The 20181-nt window shown below is 51.9% G+C and overlaps 6 protein-coding genes across 6 annotated transcripts; 4 read left to right on the top strand and 2 right to left on the bottom strand.

Moving 5' to 3' along the window:
- Window positions 1-958: 958 nt before the first annotated feature.
- AKAW2_21471A (uncharacterized protein) lies at window positions 959-3838 on the top strand (the record flags this gene model as incomplete). Its single annotated transcript, XM_041686298.1, has 1 exon — window positions 959-3838. One exon carries the CDS (start codon window positions 959-961, stop codon window positions 3836-3838), a length of 2880 nt encoding a protein of 959 aa, XP_041540297.1.
- Window positions 3839-4507: 669 nt separating this feature from the next.
- AKAW2_21470A (DUF4050 domain-containing protein) lies at window positions 4508-5692 on the top strand (the record flags this gene model as incomplete). The annotated part of the gene is made up of 1 exon (XM_041686297.1): window positions 4508-5692. The coding sequence occupies one exon, from the start codon at window positions 4508-4510 to the stop codon at window positions 5690-5692; it is 1185 nt and encodes a 394-aa protein (XP_041540296.1).
- Window positions 5693-6836: 1144 nt separating this feature from the next.
- AKAW2_21469S (uncharacterized protein) lies at window positions 6837-13964 on the bottom strand (the record flags this gene model as incomplete). Its single annotated transcript, XM_041686296.1, has 1 exon — window positions 6837-13964. The coding sequence occupies one exon, from the start codon at window positions 13962-13964 to the stop codon at window positions 6837-6839; it is 7128 nt and encodes a 2375-aa protein (XP_041540295.1).
- Window positions 13965-14387: 423 nt separating this feature from the next.
- Window positions 14388-14779, top strand: AKAW2_21468A (uncharacterized protein; the record flags this gene model as incomplete). Its single annotated transcript, XM_041686295.1, has 3 exons — window positions 14388-14442; window positions 14532-14589; window positions 14659-14779. 3 exons carry the CDS (start codon window positions 14388-14390, stop codon window positions 14777-14779), a joined length of 234 nt encoding a protein of 77 aa, XP_041540294.1.
- Window positions 14780-15298: 519 nt separating this feature from the next.
- AKAW2_21467S (PAPA-1-like domain-containing protein) lies at window positions 15299-16601 on the bottom strand (the record flags this gene model as incomplete). The annotated part of the gene is made up of 3 exons (XM_041686294.1): window positions 15299-15550; window positions 15633-15739; window positions 15797-16601. 3 exons carry the CDS (start codon window positions 16599-16601, stop codon window positions 15299-15301), a joined length of 1164 nt encoding a protein of 387 aa, XP_041540293.1.
- Window positions 16602-18510: 1909 nt separating this feature from the next.
- Window positions 18511-19806, top strand: AKAW2_21466A (peroxisomal membrane protein PEX14; the record flags this gene model as incomplete). The annotated part of the gene is made up of 1 exon (XM_041686293.1): window positions 18511-19806. One exon carries the CDS (start codon window positions 18511-18513, stop codon window positions 19804-19806), a length of 1296 nt encoding a protein of 431 aa, XP_041540292.1.
- Window positions 19807-20181: the final 375 nt, after the last annotated feature.

The raw sequence follows: 20181 nt of genomic DNA, 5'->3' as shown, positions 1-20181 counted from the left end.
CTACACTAACACATCAGGTTGTGCTGCAACACTTCCAGTTGTCACAAGGTTAGTCTCAATTTCTCACTTTTTTCTTGCAATATACCTTTCCCCCCCTCCATCCCCTTTCGAAGATGACAAAACCTTCTTTTCTTCTTTATCCTCTGAATCGTCCATGAGGAGATAGTTCGGACCTTCCTTTCCCGGTTGGTCTGCTACTTGCCAGTATACTTTGTCTGAGAAAAACCATCATTGCATTTATTTTGTGCCTCATTGTCATTCATCCTATGTCACGGCAGTATTGGCTGACATCTTACACAAGATTTTCAATTTAGGACTGTTAATAATTCATTTCTCACTCTGACGTCGATTCTCTTGTCAAACCAGCATGAGTGGTGGGGTACAGGAATCCGGTTGCATCAGGCTTTGCTTCGGTGTCGATCATCTGCTCTGGCTGGCGCCATTCCGTGCAGATTCACATATAGGACGAACTGGGAATAATAAAATCATTCATTTCTGGATCATTCCACTTCTTGTTTTCTTGTTCACCGTAGATTGGGTATTCGTTGCATTATACTTTCCGTAAGCCGCAGTAGTTCTCTTGAAAGGAAACGGTGCAGCTGAGCGAAGCAGCATCGACCTGGATGATGCATCATGTCGAGTTTGACACCTACGTTTGTTGGCCTGTCCAGGTGGTCAGATCACTGCAATCAAGCTTAAATCCTCTCTGCCTGATCCACTGGGTCTCTTTGCACTTGCAGCAGCCACCAGCCATTGTCGGTCACGTGATACTACAGTTCGGCGCGCTGACAAAGGAGAGCCGAGCCGCAAGGAACAGTCCAGAAAGGCAAGATGAAAGTCTTGCTGCCCTGAATCCAACTTGCACCCACGCTGATGCAGACGGTTTGTTCCCTGCAGCGTCAGCAGTAATTCGATTATTCAGTTCCGGCGGCATTGTTGGCCCCGGATGTATTCATCAATGCACCAAGGCAGGTTCCTTCGGTCTGTAGCACGACCCTGCCGATTCATCGCGCATCGCCGCTATCCCGCCGCCGTTGTCTCGCAATCGCGTCCATTCCATCTTTCGCGGCCATGGCTGTCGTCCACTCCCTCAGATCCTCATAATGCTCGGGATTCGACCACGGGGAATGTCCCCGGTGATCTCCCTACTCACAATGCAGAACCCACATTAGCTAGCCGTGATGCTTCCGTTGCAACACCTTCCGCAGATCGATTGGACAGGAAAGACGCGAAACCCTACGGTTCGGCAGTTCGCAGGGCTTTACGAAACAGACGACCGGCGAAGGAGTGGACTGCTCCGGTTGCCACTGTTCCCGATTGGTTCTACGAGCGAAACACGGTGCTCAATGATGGAAAGGGAGACAGTGACGTCAAATTACTACAGCATGTGAAGATACGGCCGACAGAAATTGAACCGGAGAAGGAGGAGGCCACACAACAGCTAGGACGGGGCGGTAGTGGAGAAGATCCGCCTGCGCCTGAGGGATCTGATACTCCGGAGGATCGGTATGCTTTGACGGAAGCGCTGTGGGAAGAGCTGTGCGCCTCTGCCCGAGCCGGGTTGCGGCTACCGCCAGCCAAGTACGCCCAAGAGCCCTCCGCACGCAAATCGCATCTTGTTCTTCAGTACCCGGGTACCGATGGTATTCTGTTCTTGGATGCGGTGGTGAAGAGGCTGGCTCAAGAGCTGGGGGCGGATTTGGTTACACTCAACGCGCAGGACATTGCCCAGCTATGCAGCGAACAGGATTTGGCGGACATCGGCACAACATCACCCATCAGATCGCTTGGCTACGAGGTATATCGGCCTTCTCTCTCTGATACCTGGCAAGACGACGGCATGGGTGATGGGGATGCCGAGGACGACATTGACACACCACGCAGTCTCCGGTCGGGTTTGCGTCCCAAATTTATAACTATTGAGAGTACTCGTGATTCGGGGGATATTGCACTTCCCAACCTAATGGGCCTGAAGTCGTTGGTGGCCTCGTTCAATGCGCCAGCGGACCAGATAGGTGGCTCTTCATCACAGAGTGCTGTGAATCGCGCAGAGGATAGGCGACTTCGACTTGTTCGAGAGCTCCTGTCATCGCCCAGCAAGCCATCGAAGCAGGTGTTGCCAGCAGCGACTGAAGGAGAAGACTCTGCTGCGCACGAAGTGGCGGAAGGTCGCAGTCCCGCCGTGGAGCGAGATGTCATCGTGCAAGTACAGGATTATGGAGACATCCAGACCACCCGCGAGGGCTCCAAGTTCATCACTCTATTACAAAAGGCTATAGAGGAGAAGAGAAAGGCTGGTTCCCGGGTCCTCTTCATTGGTACATCGGCACAGGAAGCTGCACCTGATTCAGATGCGGCCAAGCTCATGCAAAACGCCTTTGACGATCAATTCTCCCAGATGCTGGTCATCACACCCGCCATGAAGTCCGAGGTTGCAGAGCGCGTATTCGCGGAAGACCGCAAGACGCGCATTCTCGATATCAACATTCGCCACGTCCAAGATCTGCTCCGAACGCGGCTCGCCGATAGCCCTTCGGCGCTCAAGGACGACATTTACCGTGATCGCGCCTGGCCTTTGGATGCGTCCCTTGTGAAAGAAAGTGGTCTCGATGAGCGGTACTGGCCGTACAGCCAGGTTCACTGGGCTACGACTCTAGCACTTGGCTCTCTAGGAGCGGATGAAGCTTTCGGTTATGACCACATTCGGCGAGGACTTGAGATGATGCAGAAGACTGAGCGTGTCAAGAACGACTGGCTGCACGAGAAAACGCCCAAACCGAAGGCTACCGAGACAGGAAACGACCGGGAGCGCTTGTTAAGCTCCTTGCGGAAAACGTGCAACACGCACGAGAAGAAACTATTGAATGGAGTCGTGGATGCCAAGAGCATTCGCACTACATTCTCTGATGTTCATGTGCCACCTGAAACCATCGATGCATTGAAGACTCTGACCTCTCTTTCTCTGATCCGACCCGAAGCGTTCACCTACGGTGTCCTGGCGACTGACAAGATCCCTGGTTTGTTGCTCTACGGGCCTCCAGGTACGGGTAAAACCCTCCTGGCGAAAGCCGTCGCTCGTGAAAGCGGTGCCACCGTCTTGGAAGTTAGCGGGTCCGAAGTCTACGACATGTACGTTGGCGAGGGCGAAAAGAACGTCAAGGCCATCTTCACGCTGGCTAAGAAGCTGAGCCCCTGCGTCGTGTTCATCGACGAGGCCGATGCCATCTTCTGTTCTCGCACTGGAGCCAGCAGCCGAACGTCACACCGGGAGCTTATCAACCAATTTCTGCGGGAATGGGACGGGATGAACGACATGTCCGCCTTTATCATGGTTGCCACGAACCGACCATTTGATCTCGACGATGCGGTTCTCCGGCGTCTCCCCCGGCGACTATTGGTGGATCTTCCGACCGAACAGGATCGCCTGGCCATCTTGAAGATTCATCTGAAGGAGGAAACCCTGGACAGCTCGGTTGATTTGGCCGAGCTGGCTCGTCGCACGCCTCTTTATTCCGGATCCGACCTCAAGAACCTTTCCGTTGCGGCCGCTTTGGCTTGTGTCCGGGAAGAGAATGACCTGGCAGCGCAGCACCAAGGCGAAGAACCGTACCAGTATCCCGCGCGACGCACCTTGACCTGGAAGCACTTCGAGCGTGGTATGGAGGAGATTAGCGCATCGATCAGCGAGGACATGTCATCGCTCTCTGCAATCCGCAAGTTCGACGAGCAGTACGGCGACCGCAAGGGCCGACGCAAGAAGGCGCCTGGTTGGGGCTTCATGCCGGCGGGCGTGGACGAGTCGGCAACTAGCGTGGATGCGGCGCGCGTCCGGACCTGAACTGGTTCAATTGTACAGCGTTGAGCAATTGGGGGTTCAATAGAAATGGATTGCTTGGATGTTTTTCATGTCACATAGATCAACTTGATATTCTTTCGCGTTTGTGTAGGTCTGAATTTGGGCTGGGATTGGAATGGCACGCAAGGGCAGGAACTGGGCTTGTATACTACGAACTGATTAGCGACACGAACCACAATGTATCAATACAATACCGCAGCAGGACACGATTCCAATTGAAATTGTAACCGATAGATAATATTAACTCTCAATACAACAGGCGACGATCCATGAATTGGGATGATGGAATGGATTGATTAAATCGGTTGCGGTAGCAGTGTGAATTTTGCGGGGAAGAAAGACTAAAAAATCCAAAGAGGAAGATGCAACAGTAACTTGAATGACATCGACGAGGCGGCAGCTCTCCTTGGATCAGCCAACCTTCTTTCTTCTCTTCCTTCGCCAACTTCTTCTTTCTCCTCTTATTTCCCCCCCCGCCACCATCGTTTCAGTTTCAGTCCTTCGCTTCTATTCTTCCTTCTTGGCGGCTAACAGCTATCCCACCCTTGCAGAATCTCTGCAGGCCCTCTTTTCCTCCTCCGCACGCGACCAAAAAAAATCCCCGCGCCTTTCTTCTAACATTTGGCTGCCCCTCTGGCAAATCCCCTCACGATGGCAACCGAGGCCCGCGATGCCGCCATCCGAGATGCGAAGCGCTATGTTCGCGAGATCGTCCGAAACGACTGGGTCTTTGAACTCTCCTCCGAGCCTGGCGTTCCTTCATTCTCATCTCCTCCCACCCCCGATCAAGATGTCCTACGTTGGCGTCAACGCGAATATGACAGCTCCGGCTCCGAGCTAGAACCCCAGCCTTCGCCCGCCATCAGCCCTGTTGGTGGTCACAATGCCTCCGAGCTCGCCAGCCCGCTCGGAACCCCGCTCAGTGACGACTCCGAGCGGAGGCGCAAACGGCGCCGCCAGATGGAGGAGGAAATGCAATGGAACGCAGGCCTCCGGACATGGGTAGAGCGTCGGGATGCGTGGTCTGGAGCTCTCTCAAGGGACGAGATTCGAGCAAGAGAAGCAAGGACCCAGCAGGCTGCTACACCTACGACATCATCCTCGGAACAACAGCCTCCACATAATGCGTCCGTGCCTGCTGCCACTACCGTGGCCACCCCTCCCCTCTCCGCTTCGTCGGCCAATTCCCAAAACGACCTCGCCCTGCGAACTGAAGCTTCTCTCAGCATCGCCGAAAATGACAGCGCGCTCCCACGGCCGCCATCTCGCGGCGAAGAACCCTCCACGGCAGCAGAACAACCACCCCCGCCTCCCCCCGCAGGGGACGACGAGAACCAGGGTGGAGAGTCTTCTTCCTCCGCAGATACCGGGTTGAGTCAACCTGACTCCGCGCATCAGCAATTAACCAGCGAAGACCCTTTCATCCCTGTCGTCTCGTCCCTCATCTCCAATGACAACCCCATCCGCGCCTCCATCACCCCAGCGATGTACCCATCCATCTACTCCAAAGTCGTCATCCAGGGTCTCACTCCCACCGTGCCAATCAACCTAGCAGACGTAACCAAGGCCATGGTTCAAGGCTGGAAATCGGATGGCCAATGGCCCCCGAAACCCTCCTCGATCGTGCTCCAAGACACCGCGACGGTGCGGCCCAAACCCGAGGAGCCTGCAGATAAGCCACCGTCGTCACCCGAGTCCAAACGGCGCTCGGGTGTAGCCAGCGCCGTGCGCAAGGTCTTCCACTTCTCAGGCTTCCATCCGCATCATCCTTTCCACCGGAGAGGATCAAGCAGTCAGCAGAATGAAGGAAATGCTGAAGGAAGTGTGAACCAATAGTTGCTAGCCTACTTTACCTTACTTTTCTATCCTATATTTACCCTCGCCTCGCTATTATGACGATGATTTTGACGATTATGCTCTGATATGCTGTAAATAAGCTAAGCTAAGCTAAGCTAAGCCAGGCTATCACACAACAACTTTGGGTTCGGGTACCGGTTTGAGGGGGGGGGAACTTTTCATGACTTATCAAATGGACGCTCACATGCATGCATGCATCCCACACGCACACACATATGCACGGGCGTGCATAATCAATTTGTCATGCATATTGGCTACTACTAACTACCGGCACTTTCATCCTCTTGTCTATCTACTACCTACTTAGTCTCTTCTCTACCCTTTCCTAACTACCTCCCTCATCATTCATATTCTAACATATGCTTTTGCCTTTTCTTCTCGCTGCATCATTCCCTCTTGTTATATCTTCATCCTCATAACTATGACTATATTCTCCCTCTAAATGACTACTCCGAAATCCCATATATGCTGTTTAAACCAACAAACTACCAGTTGGTCTGTCTGTCACAACGTGTGTTCGTTTCTAACTTACCCTTTACTATATGGAATTGGCCCATACCAGCCAGAAGGCGGTTATTTAATTAGTTACGTTACCTTATTATGACGTCCTCCGTCTATATAGAAGTCATGAGTGGAATGAGGATCTAATGGGGTTCGGCCTGTTTAATATGAATGCGTGTAGTGTAGCTGTTGGTAAGCGAGTTTGCATGAAATTGGAAATGGGATGGTGTCACTTACTGAATGGAAGTTGAATTTCTGCTTTAATTGTTTATTCTACTGTTTCACCCATAGTATTCATGCCTATGACTAATAATATTCAAGCTGCACGGGTACTAGTATCTCGCTAGTATTGATGTGATTCTGTGTGAATCGAACGAGGGATCTCGATTAGGTATACACGTGATACTTACTGTATTCCATTGCTTTGCGCTCATTATTAATGGTGTTTGCAAGCTGTGTGTGTCCTATGGCAATGATCTCTGTCTATACTGGTCTATAGTAGTATCAATTCATCATTCGATTATATAATTCATCATCTAGAGCAAGTGGAGTATCGTACAAGATCACTATCAATACTTATATCAATGTCATGCCAGTAGGGTCATCATGTCTCCCAACCCATTCAGTATCCAATAACATCGACAAGGTCGAGAGTATATATCGTATTCGCATTCGCAGACTTAGACTCAGACAGTTGATACGGATGCTGAGCTGCAAACAGAGACTCCTCGGCGCGATCAACATCGTCGCCATCTAAACCAAGATCAAGTCCTCTCATCACATCCAGGAACTCCTGGACCGCAGGACCAAGGATCTTCTGCGGTGGCTGCTCGAGTTCCGCAGCGACAGAAGGCTGAATGCTGATTTCCTGGGGCTGATGTGCACCGCGTCTGGTAAAGTAGAATTTCTTTTGATGGCGGGACCAGCTCTCGTTGAGGTAGATGTGCAACTCTCGTGCTGCGGAACGCTGGAGATCAGGGAAGAAGGACGGGTTCGTGACTATAGATGAGAGTGGGTCTCCTGCGCTGAAGACTTCGGTGGACTGGGGTATCTCGTATAGGTCTGTGGTTGAGAGGGGTTGGTTTAGATGGCTTGTGGCGAATGTCACGTAGTGTTGGAAGGCGTGTATCTGAGCAAGGATTCTTTGATCCATGTCGGTTGCTCGGTCTATATAGTCGATGATTGGCAAGGCGGCTGTGATCATCCTAATAAAGGCAGCGGCGCTGATTGCCACGGCAGGGTCGTTCAGCATGGTGGCATTGCTCGTTATGGACAGGAGGGCAGTGTGTGATGCTTGGAAGACGGAGTGGATGATGTTCACGAGGGATGCCACGCAGGCAGAGTCTGTAGTATCCATGTTGAACAAGAGATCCTGAAAGACGAGCGTGATGGTCTGGATGATGGGCCGGCTTAGAATCCAGCATGCTGGGTTGCTGAAGGACGCCTCGAGATAGGCTGGGAACACTGCCTGCAACAAGGTGGCCCTCAGGGTTGGCTTGTCCGGAAGGCCACCCTCATAGGTATCTGCCATGGATGCGTGTAGTTGATTGACGAGGTAGTCCTGCTGCCCATCGATCGCCGCTCGCTCAGAAACGCTCTGAATGAACATGATGAGCGTCTTTGCTACTTTCTCCGATGAAAGTTTCGGCTCGTAGCTCTTCAACCGGGCCACGATATACGTCGGGTCGCCAGAAGGTAGAGGGAACGACGCAGGATCGGTAAAAAATGGGTCGATGGGGCAGATGTCTCGACTATGCTGCTGCAGGAATGCGACTATCCGATGAACGAAGTCCACGTAAGCGCCCTGAACGCTGGCTGCACCATTGCCCAGTTCCAGATAGTTTGCCTTCATAGCGGACATCATGTTTTGGATGATCTCCCGGTACTCTTGCTTAATAGTGGAGAGTTCCCGGGCTTCCACATCCTCCAGTAATTGCAAATGCGCACGCATGTTGGAGAGGACACTCGATATCAATGAAACCCGGCGGTGGCTTAGATCCTCAAGAGTGACCATGTACCTTCCTTCGTTTCGGTCCCTGGCAAAGGGCAAATTCTGCAATAGCGGATCCGCCACCACTTGATTCAGCAAAGCTTCTGTCAGGCGATGTTGGTATTTCAGCATCGAGACTCGCTCTACCAAGCATGACACCCACATCCCGATCACTTGGACTTTGCAATCTACTGCGAACCGCGAGTCTTTCTCAATGCTGCTTGCCAAGAAGAGAGGCGTGAATTTTCTCGTCTGCATTGTCAAACGGAGTGATGTCCAGGAGTCGCCGTTGTAGGGGCTAAGGTAGCTGTCCCAGTGTCGTAATCCATTTTTGACCAGAGTCTGCGCGATAGACGTCCAACACTCCACAACATTAAGCAAGATCGCATCTTCAGGACAGTAGTCCTCTCCAAAGCAGTTCGATATAAGCCGGAACACGGCAGGATGAAGGACAGTTCCCACAAATTCGATTTCTGGACTTATCGCTGGAGACTCATCATATGCAGCCGCAATGTCTGCCCAGTCCCCATACTCTTGGCTGTCTTCATCAACTGCCACAGGGGCACTTGCTTTTTCAGCTACCGGAGGATCACATTTCTGAACGTAAGTGACAATCACTTGGAGCGTCTCAGAGACAGTGGTATTGACACGAGCGATGCGGGCGTTGAAGAGACCAAGGAGTACTTTAATAGGCGCTCCCAAGATAAGCTTATGAGCGTGCTGCAATGTTGGTGCTGAGCGGATGGCAGTATTCAGGCCGCTGAGCGCGGTCTTCAGCAAGGACTCGATCTGCCGTTGGTTCTGTGCAATTGTTCTCTCAACTAACTGATCGGAGAATTTGCTGCCCGCAGTGTTCTGTGATTCAACTTCGTGGCGCGCCAGCGCATGCTGCTTCAACAATTCGGAAACAAAATAACTGTGCCAATCAGAAAAAGGTTCAAGGCCACTAACAGCTTCGTCTGTCGAGAGTTTGAAGCGGACAAGCCTAGCCCAGGAACGAATACTGATGTTGCATGTCTCACGATGGGAGCTGGCTGGGTGGACAAGATCCCTGATTGTCTGAAGGCGAGGTCGGCACCCGTCAGGAACAGCGTAATACAATGTACACAGGAGATCATGGTGGTTCCTCAATGCATCCAGGTCCTCCTGACGTATTGGCTTCTCTTTAGGATAAACGCGGCCATGATTTGGCAGCAGGCGCCATGCAAAATTGCGAACTTTCTTCTGGTCATAGATCTTGGCCAGGTAACGCAGGCCACTTGCAATAATCTTCAGCAGAATGTGAAAACACGGGTCGTCTGGCTGCACTTCCAAGGATGGTCTTTGGTCTAGTTCATCGAGAAAAGCAGGGGACCTGTAGCCTTCCTCATGCTTCAGATTGTACAGGGTATTCCTCGCGAAGAAATCGTAGAGCGTGTCAAGTATTGACTTGCAGTCTCGCCAGCCCCAGCCATTGATGAGGTAGAAGCACCTGTGGAACAAAGTTCTACAGTACTTGTAGTATGAGATTGGCTGTGTTATGGACGTAGCATCGTAGCGATCAAGTACTGGACGGAGCAGTGTCTTGATAATGGCCCAGTTCCCATGGGCCTCCCAAAAGCGCGACCCTATCCGAGCAATGCCAGAAGCATCGAGCTCATCGAAAGGCAAGGTGGTGAACACACAGTGCCACACCCGCTCTAGCCGGCTAATATCTGTTAGGTTCACCAAGTCATTATCTTGACTCGAGTAGGCTTTCGTCAGAAGCTCCTCAAAACATCCTTTTAGTCTATCTGTACCGCGAAGGATGTGTCGGACAATAACGTAGGCTTCGGCAACAAGATGGTCGCTCTGAATTCCTGCGTCACGCTTTTCAGGAGACTCGATGTTTGCTAACAGTTTGCGGATACTGCTCTGTCCCAATGGGGCTGCGACAAGTGTGATAGTTTGTTGGGCAGCCCGCGTCAATGAGTTCAACGCCTCCTGGGTAAGTGCATCATCAACAAGATCATGCCCGGAAATCTGAAGAATTTGGTACGTGAATACAGAATTGTACGAGCATATCGTTGCCAAGTACCCTATCTCGCGCTCAGATTTTGGGACCAGAGTTGTCAGAGTATCATTGAGCTTGCAAACAAGGCTCAAAGCCCGTCTCACGAATCCTATCCTGTCGATGGGGTCGATGAAGGAGAGCGCGTCCGTGACATACTTGACCAAGTACTTGTATAGGCTACAATCATCCTTCTCAGCATTCTCCGGCCCTTCAGTCAGCCCGGCGTCGCTCTTCTCAATCATTTCAATCATGCTGTCCAAGACCAAACCTATCTCCGAAGATACCGCGTCATTCCAAGAGCCCCAACGATAGGTTCTATCCCCAGTCTTAAACGAGAGGAAACCAGCATCTCTGTCAAGATCTCGCTTAAGAAACTCCAGCGAGTGCGCAAACTTCCCACTTCCGAGGAAAGTGGTTTGGTGAAAGAATGTGCCAGTAGACAAGGGAAATATGTTGAAGGCCACGCTATATGAAGGCTTGAACCCATGAAGCGCATCGGATGAGCTATCTATAGGCAAGTCCCCACTCTGTATGAAAGGTTCTGGATCCGTCGACTCCAGAATCAAAGGTTGTTGATATTGGTTGTCATTGACTGCCAGCCGCTTCGGCGGCCGCTTCTTCAATTGGCGCTGAGCTTGTGGCCGCGCCCCTGGCGGTCGGGCGTCCGGTTTATTCGTAGGCTGACTCGTACCAGTAGTCTGGGCGCCAGCAGTAGCAGGAGATGAGCTGCGGCTTGAGATGAAGCGATCTAAGACCAAGTTACTCTGGCGTGCTTTAGGTAGGCCTTTATGCCGATAGTCCCGATTGATCAAGGAGAGAGACCTCTGAAACGACAATGGTGATGCAGGCTTGCCACGAGGGTTTGCTACCTCAAGCATTGCAGGCCGCGGGTCTTGCCTTGTCAACGAAGTAATAGCCAGATTTCTTCGAACAATCCATTTGTTAGGCCGTTGCTCTGGTTGCATCAGTCTGCTAGAGTTAACAGCTGTCTTAGCTACTTGACCAGAAACGCGAGGTTCTGTACTAGTGGCGTGCTCATCGGCTGTACTGTTCGCTCTGGATGGGAGAGCTGACGAAGAATCCATCCTACGGCTCTCACTCGCTCCTTCGGTAGCTCTTCCTTGAGACCTGGCTGGCCGGTTGGAAGAAAGAACAGCCAGCGGTTGTCGTCCGGCTACCTTGGCCTTGGGCCGAGACGGAGGCAATTTCGTTGGTCGAAGCCGTCCTTCTTGCCAATCGTGCAACGACTTATTGGCATCCTCCGTATCCACACGCGAACTGAAGTTGAAAACTTTCCGTGTGGGGCTTCGTCTCCCTTTGTCCTGACGAGAGCGTGCTTCTCTTGCGGCAATTCTAAGAAAGAGCGGTTGCTCACCACGGGACCTAGAGGCAACATCTGGTGCGTCCAAAATACCAATTCTAGGCATGCTGGGCGTAGATCTCTTCTGCTTTCTAGACCCATAAGCAGGGTCTGTAAGCCTTGTTTGTCTCTTCATCCGAGGGCGTTTAGGCGCATGAGCAGAGCGTATGCTATTACCCTGCGACGTAGGTCGTTTCTTTCCTGGCTGCCGGGTCTTGGTCGAGGCGGCACGAGGTGCAGGTGGGAGCATGTAATCAATCCGATTGTCTTCCGGGATGTCATCCCCGAATTCATTATCATCGAATGGTTCAAGCCCAAGGTTAGCTAGTAGTTGCCGGGAATTGGCCGTGTCGTCCCCGTCTTTAGCTTCATCCTCATCGCCAGAATCTGGATCAGCAAGTTGTCTCAGTGAGGAAAGCTTTGTGTCCGAGCCTGGTGCCATTGTCGTACTGTTACTTTTGGTTATTTTACGTGCAACGCCCTTTGCATTTTCCGTTCTGGAATGCATCCTTTCGCGCTGTCGCTGCGTAGCACTTAAGCGTCCTTCTTGTTGTTTCTGGTCCAATCTCAGCCACGACGCCGGTAAGACCCCTTTAATTCGACGCTGATACAGTCTGACATCAAAGTCCTCGTTCTCGCTCTCAACCGCGCTTGCATCCTCGGCTTCAGAGTTTGACTGCGTAGGATTCGCTTCCAGATGAGCTTCAACAGGGTCGCCATCCTCTTCGCCTCCAGACCAGTCCATCCCATCGTGCTCTTGGACCGTATCTCCATGTCCTGATTTTGTGTTGGTAGTCACCGATGGTGGTGTATAGCCACGAGGGAACCGAAAAACGTTGGAAGGTGCTGTAGCGGGCGAAGAAGTAGCATTCTCCTCCGAACGGGGTGGGCTTGGGACACCGAAGATCGAAGCATTATTTAGACGCACGGGAGATGAATTCACGATTACTACACTTGGCTGTTGCACATTTCGCGCGTGAGATCGGTGCTCGTGATGAGGCCTGGATAATTTACGCCTTTTCGGTTGCCGGTCTAGCACGCCAGCTGGAGAGTGGCTCAATTGTGGAGAACCATGTTGTAGCGCAGGTTCCGGGGAGTTTCTAGACAACCTTTTTTCTGCAGGACGAGTCTCTATTGGTGATGAGGGTTGGAACTCAAACTCCGCTCCAAAGCTATCAGACATGGGCTCGGCAGTGTCACTGTATTCCTTGCCTTGGCTCTCATCGCCTGTAGGCCGAGTCAATCCCGGCTGAGCCACCCGTACAGGCTTGACGCCTCGTGCGCGCATCATAGTCCGATACTTGGCGTCCTCCAACATGTAAGGATGCAACTGAATGGCTTTGCGTTCTCGTAATGATCTTCGCGCCGGCGGTGACATTTCCCGCAGTATTTCCTCTGGGAGATCGAGTGGAGGTAGCAAATCCTCGGGGAAGTTGTTCGTTGGCTGCTCCGGTTGTTCTGGTTGCTCCTGGCCGCTTTGGTCATCCTCGTCAAATTGAATTGAGTCCAACGACGATAGGGGGGATGAAGGAGTCGACAAGTCATTGTTCTCCTGAACTTGCCGCGGTTGGCTGTCGAGCTTATTCCTTGAGTAGACATGAACCGGTCTCCTTGACGGTCGGTAGTCGAATTGCAATTCGTCTTCTGAACTTGGGAAATCCCAGATACTATCGTGCTCCTTGGCTCGTGGGGTAGGTGGTGCGCTACCATTAGTTGCGTTTGAGGGTTGCGCAGGGAGCTGAAAGTCGTCTTTCTCCTTTGCACGGGGAGTCCCCTCATCCTCAGCGACTCCAGGCAACAGTTCCTCATCAGCTGTTGTCGGTCTGGCATTAGCTTTTTCTGGAGAGTTCGTAGGCAGGCGGGAGTCGTCAATCTTCTTCTCGGCACGAGGAGTTTCCTCGTCTTTAGAGAGTCCATGGAACGATTCCTCGGATTTGTCGTCCTCATCGACAGACTTTGACCGATTGTTAGGTGTTTCCGAAGATTGTGTAGCCCTGTGAGGGTCATCAATAGTCTCCTCAGCACGAGGTATCTCCTTGTGCTCGGAAATCGCAGACAATTCTTTCACGGCTTTGTTACCCCCATCATGCTGATCTGTTGGCCCAGAGACACCATTAAGATTCTGTGAAGGAGTCACAGGACGTTTATATTCGACATTGCTGTCCTGAGGAGGATTTGCCTGCACCTCATGTTGAGCTTCATCCCGTCGATCCAGGGCAGTAGTATCCTCCACGACAACTGCAACTGCACAACCGATATCCACGACCGAATCTTCGACAGCATTGTTCAAGTCTCCTGTCTCCTGGCTGTCGAGTCCGTCCTCCGAGTCCGAGTCCGGTACGAACCCTCGCGCCCGCCATGATTCCATTTGTATCCTAGGCGCGGATGGCCCATCTCCCTAGATATTCATCACCTCGTAACGGCGGCAGGGCCCGAAATACTGCGCACGATAATCTATGGGAGCGGAGGCGAACGAAAAATTGCACAAGAATCTGACCGGTCAGTCGGGGGTCGTGCCAGGGGCGTCCAGGTCCACCAGGATTGATACGTAGTGAAAGTTGAGCGGGTTAATTGACGCAGTTGGTTGCTGGTCGATGCGACGCGTCGAAAATGTGGGGAGGACGCGATGGGGCTTAAACGGCGGATGGGCTGGCGCAATTTTGGCGATTGCCCGGCGGGCGGTCCGGCCGGAGCTTGGCCCGGCCAGCTCTTTCAATTAACGCTACGGCACCATTGCTAGCTCCATCTCCCGCATTGAAACTTCCCCAGCAGCCACTGGAAAGTCTGCATCATGAGTCGCAATTGGATTCCGGCCCTTATGGCCATTGGCATGGGTGTCTGGACTGGTAAGTATTGGGGATTTCCACACTCGCTCTTGCATATGAGCATGTGATTGCCATCAGCTTGCTAATTGTTACGTTTTCCGGGTTTGCAGGATACTATACCTTCCAGCCTGCGTTGCGAGAATTGCAATCGGAGAAGACGGGTCCTCAGTAAGGCCGACCTACCAAGTCACCTGTTTTGCATGCCGTTCCCTGCTGACTGGAATGCTTCACCGATAGGACTCCGCCGGCGCAAGACCAAAAGATCGCTCCCACTCCCACTCCCAGTTCAGACAAGGATTTGAACAAGCCGGTGACCCAACCCAGCGAAGCGAAGGCCCCCGAGGTTCAGAAAAGCTAGCTTTCAATTGAATAAGTTGCTTTGGAATGCATACATTGAGACGCCGCTGGCCGGTGATATATAGCCAGAATAATGACCGCATTGATCTTTTTGCGAGTTCATGACTGTATGGAACAGAGAATCAAGTCACAAATGGAGCCTGCACTGACTCCTCAGTGACTGCTAGCGGTGACTGTGAGATTTTGTCTTGTGCGGGCTACCATAATAATGGACTGCAGTGAGATCAAGGACGCAGGCAGGTTATGTGCAGCTTGGGTATAGTACGGGCTTCTACCATTGACCATGTGACTCCACAGCTCAACGGTCATCGATGGCCAAAACTATCTAAATAGCCATATAGAACTAAAACAACATCCAGTACTTCTACAGAAAGCTCCAGGATAACCCACTGAATACAGCTATTTGAATGATCCACTTTGTAAATGTACATCCCTGACCTAAGTATTATAGAAGCCTATACCCTCCCTAGAAACCTATTTCAAACGCCCAGCTCCAGATGCGCCCAACTTCCCATGCCTGTTACACCTCTTGCACGAGCTTGCCCGAGCCATTGCCACCAAAGACACGCCCTGCAGGTATATCGAGCCATTCCTCCGGCACGCCTACTCGACTGCCTTCGCGGCCACTTACCCACCTCACCATTGTCGGATCAGGTTTCTCGGGTTCCGCGACCTCCTGGTCCGCAGAAGCTGCTTCGGCTGTCTCTGCAGCTGGAATACGTCCCCGGCGCTTGGGTGCCTGCTTCCGTAGAAGCCTGTTGATGGTGTCCATCTGGGATTCTCATATCAGCATCGACTTGGAGTACAGAAACTCCCATCCCGCTGCACTTTGCGGGACCCTAGATGGTACGTACCTTCTCCTCCTCATTCCGCTTCTCGCTGAGGTTCTTTCTACGACGAGCCATTTCGGCACGACGCATAGCGCGCTCCTCAGCCGTCAGATGCTTCTTTACCTGGGGTTCTGCTCTCAGTCAGACTCACACAGCTTCCAATGATCATGCGGGACGTAAAGACTCACCCATGGGAAGTTGCAGGAAGTCGTTACCCAGATTACCCCTTTGCCGTTTGGTCATCTTGCTCAAGTCGGCGGTCGGGGTATCGTCATCGCTGTCCAAATCGTCCTCTTCTTCCTCCTCTTCCCCTTCTAGATCCTCGGCACCACCATTGGCCATCATACTTTCGTCCTGGTCATCTGGCTCACCTTCAGCGTCCGACTCCAGTTCCGAGAGCTCCTCATCGTCGTCGTCCTCGTCGTCATCGTCCAGCTCCATCTCTTTGGCCTCTACACTTTTGACGGCCTTCCCGCTCGGCGCTGCCGCTGCCGCTGCTTTCGCCTGCCGTTTGGACACTGGCGGCTGTGGTGGCGCATCATCCATATCTAAATCGCCATCGGCATCTACGTCATCGTCGTCTTCACCTGGCGCATCTTCATCATCGTCCACCTCATCTTCTTCCTGGTCTTCCAGGTCATATTCATCGCTCGTATCCACTTCAACAAGCTTCTTTTTGGGTCTGCTGGTACGGGGACCCGTCACGATGGGATTCTCCGTGAAGACATTGACCGAACGTCTGGTCGATGCACCACTTCGGGTGCTACCACTGGTAACTTCACGAAGTTTGCTGGACGGCATCTTTACTGTCAAATGGATTGATTTGTGAGTAGAATTCCCGTGTAGTTCAGATGCACCGCGTGAAATCGTCACCGCTGGGGTGGAGATGGCAGCCCGGGCGGCAGCTCTCGTGGATCTGGTGTTCATGTTAGCATCCATGCTCGGCTGGTCATCCCGCCCCAAGCGGGATCGTAGTGAGCGACGCAAAAGCATTGTGGCTGCTAGTGAAATCCCCGCAAAACTCTCAATGACAGAGAACGCAAAGTGCAAAACTGAGATGCAATCCCAGCCACACGAATCTGAGGATAGAGCAACCAGGAAAGAAAGCAGGCTTAAATAACATAAACTGTGCGACAGGCTAACAAAGAGGAATGGTAGATAGAGAGTAAAGCAAGATGGAACAAAGGTAGTTGGAAACAGATCAAGACTGGGTAGCAGGGGTAGTGTTATGTGGAAGCCAGATAATGTGTTTGGAAGTAAACTCAAACAGAGTAACAGTGATGAGGGGGGTTATCTGGCTTTTTGCCCTGGATGTCCCGGTGGATGGACAGATGGTGGGATTGCGGAAGGCAGGGAAGAGGGGGAAGGGTGAGGAGGGGAGTGAATGAGCGCATTTGGAGGTCAAGAGAGATGAGATCCTCGCGATGGGCAGAAGCAGCGCCAGATTACCATCATCCACCGCTAAGAATGACTACGTGGGCCAGTGTTCAGGATGAGCCATGCACTCCGGAAAGGCACAGGACATCCACCCCTATCACATCTCTGACGGACGCCACTTGGACATCTCCCCGCGACATGGTCCATGATGACGGAGCCAATGGGAACATTTTGAATGCAGATGTTCAGGGCTGATGGGTTTTAGGTCCAAGAAAAAAGGCGCGGTCAATCCAACGGCGGTGCGGTATCTGGCGCAACCCGGACGCGGGACCTAGGGATTATTCCCTGGACTGACCCAGCAGGGGTTTCCCGATGGTTGCGCGGGCAGAAATAGATGAGGCCTCGGGGATGGATAATCAATGTAAATAAACGGGGAGGGGGGAGAAGAGGAGAGGGGGGTGTGTAATCATCTCGTTTCTGATGTTTCGCAGATGTTGAACAAATGTATAGGCCCGGCCAGAAGAGACCAGAACAGAGACCAGATGAGACGCGACAGGGAGACAAGGTGTGTCAAGGCAACTAATACGAGGACGACTCACCGAGAGGTGATAGGGATGCTTTCTCTAGTAGAAAGTAAATGGTCGTCAATGCAACCCCAAGTAAGACCTGGGCTTGGACAACAGTGGCCGATGTTCTGAGTGGACTGGCAGGCAGAGAAGTACACGTATGTGTCGGTACCTGATCGAGGCGACCCAAAACCAGAGCAAAGCAGAGAATGAACCGGTTCGATGGAAATGCTTCCTTTTCAGCAGGAAGAATCCTTGAAGATCCGCGGACTTTCGCCTCTTCCTTTGGCCGCTTCGGCGGTTCTGCCAGGCGGTCGGTAATCCTTGGCCGCCTTTCCCCATTATCTTAAGTTGGTTTGTCCACCACCGCAACATTCATGCTTATATGCCATACTATATGATAACTACATTTGAAATAATCTGTCTGAGTATATTCTGTGGTACTTAAATTCATTTCTTTCATTTTCAGTTGGTAAATAGTCTTCTTGTAAACTCCCATGCTGTCACCCCCAATAATAGTAATATTATCTTCATAGATCGGTCAATATATTTTGAGTGGAGCTACTACTTTCTACTATGTACCCGTGGCTCCCAAGAGTAATACCAACAAGTATAGGTCGCTAGTGAACAGCCACATTGTATTTTTTTTTTTTTCGTCATATAATAGTATCTCTACCTGTCAGAACATCCTCTAGAATGTTGCCCAGTAATCTTAGAGTTTGTGTTTCACCACAATTAGCGCATCCAAACTTACTACATCTCCCCCAAGAAGTACCTGTTGTACAGCCCGTACCGCCCCCATACATACCACAAATACAGCCGAGGTCGGGGCAACCCAGTGTCTCTCCTCACTTTATCTTCCCTCACATGGCTACTATCCATCGCTATCTCCTCACTCAACTTTACCTCTTCCACTTTCCTATCCCTGCTTTTCTCAATTACACCTCCTCATACAAATCATGGCGGACTCTAAGCCCAAGCCATCCTCAATCCCTTCATGGCAGCAGCCCAACAACGCCTCCAACCTCAACACTGACAACTCCGAGTCTACCTCATCGCCGACCTCCGACGACACCTCCCGGTCAGCCCTCATCGAACAAGCAGCCAAATTCCTGGAGGACGAGTCCATTCGCGACGCTCCCACCGATCGCAAAGTGACATTCTTGCAATCCAAAGGTCTCCGAGAAGATGAGATCAACACCCTCTTAGGCATAACATCATCCACTCCCAAGGCGAGCGATACAACCGAGGAAGAAGAAGAGAAGACCGCTTCCCCGGACACCACTCCTCCCAGCAGCACCGACCCAGCACCAGCATCAGCACCAGACCAAACAAACAATGCCTCAACATCATCAACCACCCAACCCACACCTTCATCCTCAAACACCACACCCACCCCATCACCAACACCCCCCAAAACCACCACCACCACCACCACCCGCGACATCCCCCCCATAATCACCTACCCGGAATTCCTCTCCACGCCCACCAAACCACCCCCACTCGTAACCCTGCGCAGCGTGCTCTACACCCTCTACGGCGCCGCCGGCCTCAGCGCCAGCTTCTACGGCGCCAGCGAATACCTGATAAAGCCGATGCTCTCGAACCTAACAAGCGCGCGACAAGAGCTCGCCTCCACAGCAACAAGCAACCTCCAAAAGCTCAACGAGAAGCTGGAGCAAAACGTCTCCGTCATTCCAGAAAGCCTTAAGAACAAGACCGCAAACACCGAAAACGACTCATCCTCCACCGACACCGAGTCCATCACCTCCGACCCAACGGAGCTCTTCCACCGCGACGTCGCCACCCAAACAGCTACCTCGGACTTCGCCGCAACCTACAACAACAACAAGACAGGCACAGACAAGGACTCACCAGCAGACCCCACCGCAGCAGTAACTGACCACCTGAAGCGTCTGGAAAGCATCCGATCCCAGCTCCGCGAATGCTCCGACACAGAGAAGGAATCCAGCACGCTGGACAGTGGGATGCGCACGCGCTTGAATGAACTGCATCATTACCTGGATGGGTTGATCTACAGTAAGCCTGGGTTTAACCCGCTGTCTGGGTATGGGATGTATAGCACGCCTGGCATGGATTCGGGGAGTGGATCGGCAACCGGAGTGGGCAAGGGTGAGGAGGATGCGATTGCCAACTTCAGGGCGGAGATTAGAGGTGTGAAGGGGGCGTTGTTGAGCGCGAGGAATTTCCCTGCGGGTCGTGGGGGCAGGATTGGGGGTGTGGCGGGGAGGTAGAGATAGAGATACCAGTGTTGGGTTCTTAGTAGGGGGTATTTGATGTATGATCGTGGATGGTTGGATGAATGGATAGTAAAACGCTGTATATATTATAGTAACGTATATCAATGTTTCGCTGCAGATATCACGGATCATACTTGCACTGTAAACGTGGTTCTATAGTACTAGACACACATACCTACTAATAACGTAGTATTCCTCGTACAGGATTAATGCATATGAGTGAAATCTAGTGGTAAGTATGGTCCTACGGCTTTTCAATACTACTAACAATAGAATAAACATAGTAATAACATTGACATCTGAAGGAACAATTCGCAAATAGCCCAACCAAGGCAAAACGGGACCGGACAATGAGCAGTACAGTGAAGC

The sequence above is a fragment of the Aspergillus luchuensis genome, chromosome 2 (genome assembly GCF_016861625.1).
Source record: "Aspergillus luchuensis IFO 4308 DNA, chromosome 2, nearly complete sequence".
Lineage (NCBI taxonomy): Eukaryota > Fungi > Ascomycota > Eurotiomycetes > Eurotiales > Aspergillaceae > Aspergillus > Aspergillus luchuensis.
Note: the sequence above shows the minus strand (reverse complement) of the source record. Positions and strands in the feature narration are given on the sequence as shown.